The following is a 10,504-nucleotide window of genomic DNA, read 5'->3' as shown; positions in this document are numbered from 1 at the left end:
CGGAGTAGATCCCTCAGCTAAACATGACGGAGGTGAAATACAGAGTCTAATTCTTCTCCAATCTCAACCTCATTCACGTATTTCAGTAGTACGCAGGGCTGATGCTGCCCGCTGCCTTAGAAACTGAAGGTTGCTGGTTCAAGACCCTGCTGTAGAAACCTTGAGTGAGGAACATCTCCTTTGTTACCAAAGCATCACGCTGCAAAAAAAACAGGTAGATGTGGTTTCAATGAGGTTTGTTTTGTTTCCTCAAGCCGGTGCTTTCCCCAGGCAGTCGGCGATGATCCTTCCCTCCTCCGCTGCTCTGCCTGTACTTACCAGCTCCTCCATAAACTTGTGCTTTGCTTGCACCTGACATCTTCCATTTCAAACTAAATTGTTTGTTCTCATTTCCAACTTCATATTCATAGACCACTGTATCTGCTCTTCATTATGAGGACTTCTCACCATGTCCCGTGACCCGACCTGCGTCTAGTGAAACACCAGTAGAAACAAACCTGAACCAGGGCAAAGAAACAAGAAAAGAATTTGCTACCTTTTCCGTTAAATTACAGAGTGACTGCTGTGGTTCCTTGTCTTTCTGTGGCAAGGCATTGCAGGAGAAGGAGTGGAGACCGTATCCTCCATATAGCCTTAGCTGGACATAGAGGTCCGAGCATCTCATCGGGTGATGCTGGGTGAACATGTCCATCTTGAGCCCGCTAACTTTGACAGGGACTCAGCAAAGCACAGGCCGACACGGTGCTGCTGAAGCGAAGGACACGGGCAGGACGCGGAGAGGACGGGAAGGCGAGCGCTGAGCTCGGACACAAGAGCGGGACGAAGGGCTTAGTTTTGGATTACAGCTACAAAGGAGAAACTGCACGCGTCACTATAATGAACAGCAGCCAGCAAAGCGCGGCCTGACATCTGAGCATCTCTCATTCGACCTCGCTTATATCAGCAGTACTACTGTGGGACGAATGGAAAAAGATAAGAGCGCAGTGCTCATATGCAGTTAAAGATATTATACAACTATTGGAAAAAAAAAAAAGGAACAAGAAATTATGAATTATCTACTATACATTATCTGTCTTGCACAATGTATAGGACAGTTTTACACACGTTTTCTTATTACAGTACAATTACACATTACTTCTATAAACTTTCTTGATGGGACATTCGTAATTTGAAGACATCACCATTATGTTGAAGCTTCTCACAAGTAGCTGAAATGATGTCTTGCTCAATTTTATCACGAGTAACAATTTTGCCATCATGTTCCTGTAGATACTAAGAGTCACTTTTGAAAACATTCCCAGTGAGTAGTAGTATAATGTGCAGGAAAAACATCCATATTACTGAGAGTTCAGTCCGGATACAATGTGTCTGAGGTTCAGAACATAACACTCATTGTATGAATTTATTCTGATACAAGCTGCAAAATCTCCTGCTTTCAGTTTACATTCTCTGTGGCAAAAAATGTCTCAGCATGCCAAAGGTTGAAATAAACTGATGCGCAGAGAAATAAAACATTTTCTGGACAATATAGAGAGCTTTCAGCTCATGTGACATGTTTAATTGAGGGTGGTGAGAGTGTGGGGGGGGGCAGTGGCACAGTGGGCTTGGCTGGGTCCTGCTCTCCGGTGGATCCAGGGTTCAAGTCCTGCTTGGGGTGCCTTGTGACAGACTGGCATCCTGTCCTGGGTGTGTCCCCTTGTGCCCAGCGTTGCTGGGTTGGGCTCAGGACAAGCAGCTTCAGATTGTGTGTGTGTGTGTGTGTGTGTGTGTGGCAAATGTGATTTATCACCTGTGTGAGGAACAACACAGACACGATAGCACCACTGAGATTTTTTTTAAATCAACTTTCCCTACATTACTGAGTAAACAGAAGTAACGTTTGCTTCTCTACTACTCTGAATTCTTAGAGATTCCACATTTACTATGTCTTAGGTAAGGCAGTTCTGGAAAAAACTTAAACTGGAAAAATAAGATGTATTAAAGTTGATCTGTTTTTGAAATAAGATGTTTTAGAATAAAGCTTAAACAAATCATTTCTTTACTTTTGTAACTGACCATAGACAAAACATCCTTGTTTAAAATGTTTTACCATTTTTTTGTAGTCTTATATCTTATTAAGACACTGGTAACAGTATGACCCAGATATTGCTCACTAACAATCACAGAATATTTTAAGCTTCACTACAATAGGTGTTTACAAGTTTAAAAAAAAAAAAACAAACTCTAGATGATTATTTTTAATGAATATGATTGCAGTTCGGAAGAGAACCAGTGATTGTTGTAATTGTTACTCAATATTTCTATTGCATGCAATCTTTTGACTGACTGCTATTTGAGAGCAAAATGGATTTACGATAGAGATACACATTTTGCAAACGTTCTAATGATTCAAGAGGGAAGGGCAGGACAGGATGAAGCTTGTAAATCATTTGTCTGATAGGTCACATTGCAGCCGCCTTCATGTTTACAGCAGTTGTCGTGGCAACAGACAAGCATTTCACAGTCAACGGTGGAAATCCAAGGCAAACCATAAGACACACACACACACGTCTCTTTCACAAACACAGTCAAGACACCAGACTGAGAGTGTTTTAACAGCCACAGCCTACACGTGGAAATGTGCACTTTGTAATGAAAGATGTACGATCCATGCCGAGGACATGGAGAATCCATTTGTTGCATGCTGTTCAATCTGAGAGCCCCATTTGTAGCTGTCACAGTTCTTTCATTTTTCATGGCTATAGAAATGATGCAGCCAATGCCACTTGATGCCCACCCAAACTGTACAAAGTCATAGTGTACATGACTGTGTACAGATGTGACAGATTATTAGCTCATCCTGACAGCAAGGTACATTACCCGTATCTAACATGGATAAGTGTCTAGCAAGGCAACCAGGACTGCAGACCACCAAGACGCAGATGAAGGAAACTGGGGTATGACAAGCTTAGTGTATCAAAGGGAAATACACAGACCTGTGTTTCTGACTGGAATGGCTTTATTAAAATGCAGGTGCCAAACTAGGTCTTGTAGGAAAATTGTAGCAATGCACAGCGGGAATGCATTGCATTCAAGATTAATGGTGTGTCTAGGAAGACCACATGGAAAGGTCCAAGTTTTTCTACACTATATCTAGTTAATAATGCCTTCATATGAGAGAAAAAAGAACTTTATAATCTTTTTTTATATGAGACAGGGCCTATATTCTCACAAATTAAAGGTATAAATCAAATGTTTTTGATGCATTATATTAATTTGCAGTTTGGCTACAACATAACTCAAGAGACGCAGAAACAACCAATTTCTTAATTAAACTTGTGACAATCTGTAGTGAGCAAATGAAATAATTAAATATTTATTGTATTTTAAAAAAATCCAATTTCTCACATCTTTAGTTGATGTTCTCATAAAGACTGAGTGTTACATTTTTGAATATTAATGAAAGGTAAATTTCATTTCCTAGGTCAGGCACCCAGATTCTGACAATTCTGTGTTATGACAACTATAGTTTGTAATAAAAGAAAACATAAAACATCTAAAACAAAGGGCAACACTTACTTAATGGTAGAAGGTAGGAAAGTGGCTGATGTGAAGCACAATAACAAAGTCCTGTCCAAGGTTCGAGCTTTCCCACTCAAATAGCATCTGACTCATCAGCCAAACTACTTACATCCGTATCTATTTAGCTGATACAGACTCTCATTTTGTCTGTCATGCCTCCAGCCCAGCATGGAGAGAGGAGCTCATACCCAACATACCCTGAAATCCTGCAGAGCATGGATCCTCCCCATCGAGAGCCACAGTAGAATGTAAATAAAGCCCCATCTGCTGATTTACATATTTTCAGTTAATGTTTTCACTTTTGAGTTACATTTTATTCTAAGTGGATCATCTGCCACTTTTTAATTTACTTAGCAAGCTATAAACCCTAAGCAAGGTTGTACAGTGCTTAGAATCACTGTCTCTAGATTCAGATATCACAGGTTCAAATCTTGCCTTCTCCTGTTATCCATTTAAGCAAGGTACCTACCCTCAATTACTCCACTAAAAAAAGGCATGTGCAAACAGGTAAAACAGCGTGAGCTGTGTCTGAGAAAAGAATCTGCTAAACGACAAAATGCAAACCTAGTGAACATGCTCTGAGTGGACATCCCTTTGAAATTTATCCTAACCCTCCATTTAAAAGATATATGTCTGGTCTACCTACTTTTTTAGTTACATGAATCAAACAGTGTCCGTTCTGATTTCACTTAAACTAGAATGAAATGCTGCAGCAGCAAGTGGAATTGCTTCCAACCTGGAACTACACTAAATCAATAGGAGAAGCTTTGTTCCTTTTTTTCCTGTCAAAGTACATGTGCATTATTGACAAATGTAAATTTTTCAGCTTTCACTAAAGGGGACAGAGGAATCTCCTCTTACAGCAATTTTGGATTTATACCTGTTGTGATCATTGTACGAGGTGACCTTATGAGTCTTACAGTATGCAATATTTCCCGTGATGATATACAATATTTACAGTCCTGCTGACTGGTATTATATACTGCATAAATAGTGTATCCATCCATCCATCCATCCATCATGGTTGTCCAGACCCTAACCCTGTTCAGAGTCACCAGTTCACCTGAGATACATGTCTTTGGACTGTGGGGGGAAAGCAGACAAGACAGAGGAAATCCACACAGACTGAGCCAGAGTCGAATCCACACCCAAAATGAAAAGCCCAGGAGATGTGAGGTACCACTACTACCTGCTGGCCTAGTACTGTGTGTGTGAGTGTGTGTATTGTATTGTACACACATATCATTCATTCATTCATTCATTCATTCATTCATTCATTCATTATTTCTAACTGCTTGTCCGAATGCAGGGTTCTGATGATCCGGAACCAGGGAGTGAGGCAGTGTACACCCAGAATGGGGTGCCAGTTCGTAGCAGGGCAATCACACACATTCACTCATACGCTCACACACTACAGCTACTCTGATTAGTATAGTTCATTAGTGTGTGATCACTTTGTTTTCTTTAAAAATATTACTACTGGTGTGGAAACTGCGCATCTGCACAGTATGAAATTATACTTAGTATTAAATTTGAAAGATTACTGTTTGTAGCAATACATGCACCTCTGACGTTAACATACAGCTGAGATACGTCAATGGGAGATGGGCATCATGAGCTGATAAATCACAGTCAGCTGACATGAGCTTAAAGTACTGGCACTTAAATAAAATTAATCCCTCTGAAAAAGACACTATGATGCTGCAGTGTAGTCATGTATTTGTTCTCCTAGAATAAAGTGTATGAAGTGCAATGTCTTCTGACACCAGCTTGCTGCTGCTCTGAGGTGAAGAAAGGACAGTATAGATGGCAATATCTTATGTTTGATTAATAATGAAAGTCACCCTGTGCAACTATGCAGAAGTGCAGCTGTTATAACAGAACCCTTTCATTGACTTACAGTGATGTGCTATTCTTTTGTCATGTACTTGTTTGAACTGTAATATTTAGTTGCCCTCAGCCTTTCTTGTTTACAGTACATTGTGTGCATTTTACCATTCCTTTTTCAGTGTTGTAAAATGATTTTATACCTTCAAATGTTTCAAAATATCACTGCGGGGGACTCCTGTTTCCATGGGAACTGTGCTGATTGGGCCTACAGGGTGGATATTAAAACACAGGACTCATTAAAAATAGTTGCCACAAAACATCTCCTTCTTCCTTTGTCAAACCCCACAGAGGCATCCAAAGCAGATGGTGAAGACCACAAATGAAGGAAAAACAAAAGAGATCATTAATCCTGAAAACACAATATAGAAATAAAATGCTTTTTTTTTGGACAATCTGCAGGAAATGCCAGCACTGGAGGAGGGAGATGGAGAGCTGGTTCATTTCTAGTTACAAACTGTCCAATTGCTGTGCTTAGCTTCTTGGGATGATGTCATAAATGGTTCAAAGTCATATGGGGCATAGACATACTCTAGAGGCATTAATTTCTATTGAGACAAACTATGCTTTCAAGACGTTCCAGAGCATCTTCAGGGCTCCTTTTAGAAACCAGTATATGAAATCACTAACTCCGCTTAGGGATTCCTTCGGGGTCCCCTTCCAGTCCCAAACCCGGATAAAGGAGGAGGGTTGGGCGTGGGGCTAGCGACCCCATCTCGTAAAAAAGCCCACACCACTACAGAAGCGCCAACAAGTACTCAAGACATCTCAGCCTTGGAAGAAGCTGGACTTCCAGCTGGAAGTCTTATGACGCAGAGTGGTGAAAGCCAGAAGCATCTGGAAGCTGCTCAGCCAATCACCATCCTTTCAACCGAGGCCACCCTTAACATCGGGACATGGAATGTGAGGACCATGTACGAAGCTGGAAAGGCGGCACAGGTGGCTGCAGAAATGAGGGCCTACAGACTTGCCATCCTGGGAATCAGCGAGTCACGGTGGACTGGCTCAGGCCAGAAGAGGCTATCATCGGGAGAAATGGTGCTGTTGTCAGATCCCAGAGTTCTGACAGTCAAGATCAAGATGAAATCACTAGTATATGAAATCACTAGTTCTCCAGGTCAGAGTATGTGATAAATTGCTCAAGAAATATTGGTATTTAGTGCAATCATTAGTGCAGAGATTTGACACATTATGAAGCCTTGTGTAGGTCTGGAAGAGAAAGGCTCATTGATTTTCTAAGAAGGAAGTCTCTAATTAGAGTGTAAACTAATTAGCATGCTGAAACATGCAAAAAGAAGCCTAATTGAGTAGAGTGAGGAAAATGTGACATGAGAAACAAGTGTCTTTTTTAATTATAATAAAGTTAAAGCATCATTCTAGTACACGCAAAAAAGAAATAATTTTTGCAATGTTGTGGCAGATTTGCTCTTTACATCATTACATTTTACCAATAGATTCAATCTCAGCCTTTTTTCCACTAATATGATATACTTTTCACTGATATTATCTCATCAGTTCAAGGGCCATACAGAAGCTTTTTCCAATAACTCTTTGCGCTTGGCTTCTCTCTATGCTTCCATCCATGTGACAACTTAAACAGATTCTTATGTGCTGTCTACTTTATATCTATCTTTATATCTATATTATGTACTGACACTTTGCAGTTTTTGGGCTCATTGATATAGTTTTTAAATGCCATGTTAAATATTTCACTCAGTTTTATTAATAAAGCCTTTTGGCATTCCGTGAATGCTGCTCCTTTTGATATGTATTGTTAGCAGCTACTTTCAAAGTAGCTAACATAAATCTCAAAACTGACAATGTCAAAGAAAACAAATGCTGAAAAAGGTCATACATATTCTATGGCAAAGCACTTAGAGGAGCTTTGGAGAAAAGCCAGGAATATAGCACTCTTCATCATACTGAAGAAGGCTACCATACGCAGCACCTCCTCAGTGATACTGTCGCTGTATTCCCTAAGAAAATTATGAATATGCCATATGGCTACAGTGAAAAAAGGCAGGCCAGGTGATTAGCTCTTATTATTCACAACTCTTAAAACTCATACATGAGTCAGTCTTTCAGCATGTAGGCAGCTCTGGTCATCGTGAGTCACACCTGGGAGTCTCAAAAAACAAAAATTACACAGATGAAGAACAGATTTCCTGGATATATTATAACATTATATAACTTAGGATTAACTGTTGCAATAAATAATCATGAACAGTACACAGATGTCTCGTTTGGACTCTTTCCGGATGGAAATTCTTGTTATACTTTTAGTGTTTACTGTTAGACTTTTCAAAATTAGTTTCTGTTCCCTTGACTTACCTTGAAAACCATGTGAGTGGTTGTTATGGGTCAGGTTTGACTCGGCACCTTGCATGCATGCATATATATATATATATATATATATGTATATATATTTATATATATAAGGGATTAATGGAATTTCTGCTGTGCTCTTAGTTTCTTGGAGTGAGCTTGACTCAGCTGAATGATGACCCATTTTTGAAAACCCTCGGAGAGATCAGAATATTCTACTTGAGGAGGCGTAATTAACATGCAGATTCTGCGGTCTCGGGCAGACCCACTCACTGGAAACGCTGCCATGAACTGCCTTTCAAAGGCTGCACTGCGTGGGACTCCGTCTTTGTTTCTGGCACCATTTAACTAATGCCTGTAGAATCAACTTCTTCCAAGGGATTGTTTTGCTTTAAAATTGTTTTGTTTACTTCAGTTACACTTCATCAAATGGGGAATGCAAATGACGAATGCTGTTATTCATACTCATCTTGCAAAACTGCAAAAGATTAATTTAGCAAAGGCAAATTACCGCAAAGGGTTTATATGTCTACCTCAATACATTGATATTGCTTTTATTAAAGACAAATATGGCAGACATTTCGGTTGGACTGAAAAGTCGTTAAACAACTGAGACTGAACTGTTGAACTGAAAAGTGGAAAGCAAATATAGGTGAACTTCTTTGTTGAAAATCTTCATATTTTGTATATAAATCCATAGTTTCTGGAAATAAGAACTCACATGATTGAGTGAAAAAAATGCTCTCTTTAGTAAAAAAATCTTGACCACAGATTAGCAGCTGTAAGCAACAGACTGAAGACTTAGCATTGTCAATTATTTTTTTCACTCACTTTTTATTCAAAAAGAGTCCCAAAAATAAACCAGAGTTAGCACACATTCCATTTACAAAATGTCTGTGAGAACTGCATGTATTTTAAGAATAAATTGTTTAGACAACATATGTTTTATACATAAAATAAAAAAGGCAAAGTGATACGATTAGTACATTTGTGCCTCCATTAATATTTATGTCAGTGGAGGTTACATGTTTACCAGTCATTCGGACATGAAATTAATATTATGAAATAAACATCTCCTATGTTTTGTGCCATATTGTCCAACGCATGTCAGGTTTTCATATGATGTGTGTACCTTTCAAAAGACAAATGTAAACTATATTTATTACGTATCATCCAGGAACAACCACATTATAACAGAAGGTCTGCAACTTGAGCTCCTGATTTAATATATACAGGCAGAACTCAGGTGCATTCATTGAGAGTTTGAGGAACTGACATCACTGGTCAGGAATCATGGCATCAATATTACTGCAAAAAATATATTTCAAGTTCAGTCTAACTGTATCCTTTGTACATCTAGAAATATAGTTATTTTAAGCTTCACTAATTATTTTTTTTTCACCCAATATAGAAATACCTATATACCTATTTAATGATAGAGGCCATAGCCACCATCTCTGAAAGGCTGTTCTTCTCTTAAGTGAGAATACAACATGCGTCTAAAACTAATGCCCAAAAAATTTAAAATGGGTAAAAATAAAACATTGAAATAACATGAACTTAATCATTTTACATATGATTATAGCAGTAACTGTACATAGACTTACAAAACAAGTCATTTATCATTTTAAAATGACTAATTTTGTTAGAACTACAATTAAAACAAGTAATACCTGTAAAGGTGGCATATTTTTGGCAATTTAAAATTAACTGTGAAGGTATTACTCTGCAAATATGTACCTATTGTATAATAAAATGTATGCAATACACTATATGTCCTTTTGCATTCATTATGTATAAATGTGTTTTTATTACTAATACTACTACCCTGATCCTCTGACTGGAAAAGTAGAACAGAACAAGAAAGTGTAAAGATCCAGTACAGAAAACAAGTGTACAAAAAAATCAAAAAGGAATATTTTACAACAAAAGAAATTTTGTAAATTTAGGAAACTTCACAGTTTTACAAATTAAACCATAGGAAAAGAATTTATTACAAATGTCAAGCATTGTAAAGCATTTTTTACGAACATCAAATGATGAAAGAATTAGATACATAGGAAATTTCTTTTTTCTTCCAGATAACAGTAATTAATTACACACTTTTAACAGTATACCTTTATCAGCATGAATATATTTGGCTTTGAAAAGTATGGAACTGGTAGCTTGAAGCCTTTTTAACATCTTTGTAGATTAAGTTGTACAACCATTATGGAAGCAGATTTATTTAAAAGCTATTTATTTTTTGTCAAAAACTTAAAAATATTTAATAGGATTTATTTAGTTTTATTTTTAAGAAAAAAACAGTTCACTTGATGCAGATTGAGTTGAATGTGCTTACTGTGAGTTGGAATGAATCTGGGATGTAACAACAGTGTTGATGAAAAATGATGTGTTCCTTCAACAACGATTTCTAAGGGTTTCAGATCACAGTACTCAGTACTTCCAAAGACAGCTGTGCATGTCAGTCAAGCCTGGTCTCAAACCAGTGGTGTGGGCGGTTACCAGAGAAGGTGATGTCACCACCTCTGTAAACATATCAACTGTATTCCCAACACAGACCTTTACTGCAAAAAGAAGTTCTTATTTCACAGGAAAAAAAATTCAAAGAAAGAAGTCTTTGTGATGCAGGATGCTCTTCTCGACTAATTCACCCAAAAAACACGTGATTAAAACCATAGTGTAAGGCACTCAATAGGTTCGTATCAATCAAGAGAGATCCGTCAGACTG

The 10,504-nt window shown here is 38.1% G+C and overlaps 1 protein-coding gene across 3 annotated transcripts in view; it reads right to left on the bottom strand.

Moving 5' to 3' along the window:
• Nucleotides 1–10,267: 10,267 nt before the first annotated feature.
• LOC108924471 (glutamate receptor 2-like) overlaps nt 10,268–10,504 on the bottom strand; it is a 28,765-nt gene continuing 28,528 nt past the window's right edge. For all 3 annotated transcript variants that reach the window (XM_018735845.2, XM_018735838.2, XM_018735839.2), the window contains exon 16: nt 10,268–10,504. This exon is cut by the window's right edge and continues 143 nt beyond it. In XM_018735845.2, coding sequence (XP_018591361.2) covers nt 10,483–10,504 — 22 coding nt within the window. In that variant the 3' untranslated portion in view covers nt 10,268–10,482.

The sequence above is a fragment of the Scleropages formosus genome, chromosome 16, assembly GCF_900964775.1.
Source record: "Scleropages formosus chromosome 16, fSclFor1.1, whole genome shotgun sequence".
NCBI classification, from domain to species: domain Eukaryota; kingdom Metazoa; phylum Chordata; class Actinopteri; order Osteoglossiformes; family Osteoglossidae; genus Scleropages; species Scleropages formosus.
This window is presented reverse-complemented; position numbering and strand designations above follow the sequence as displayed.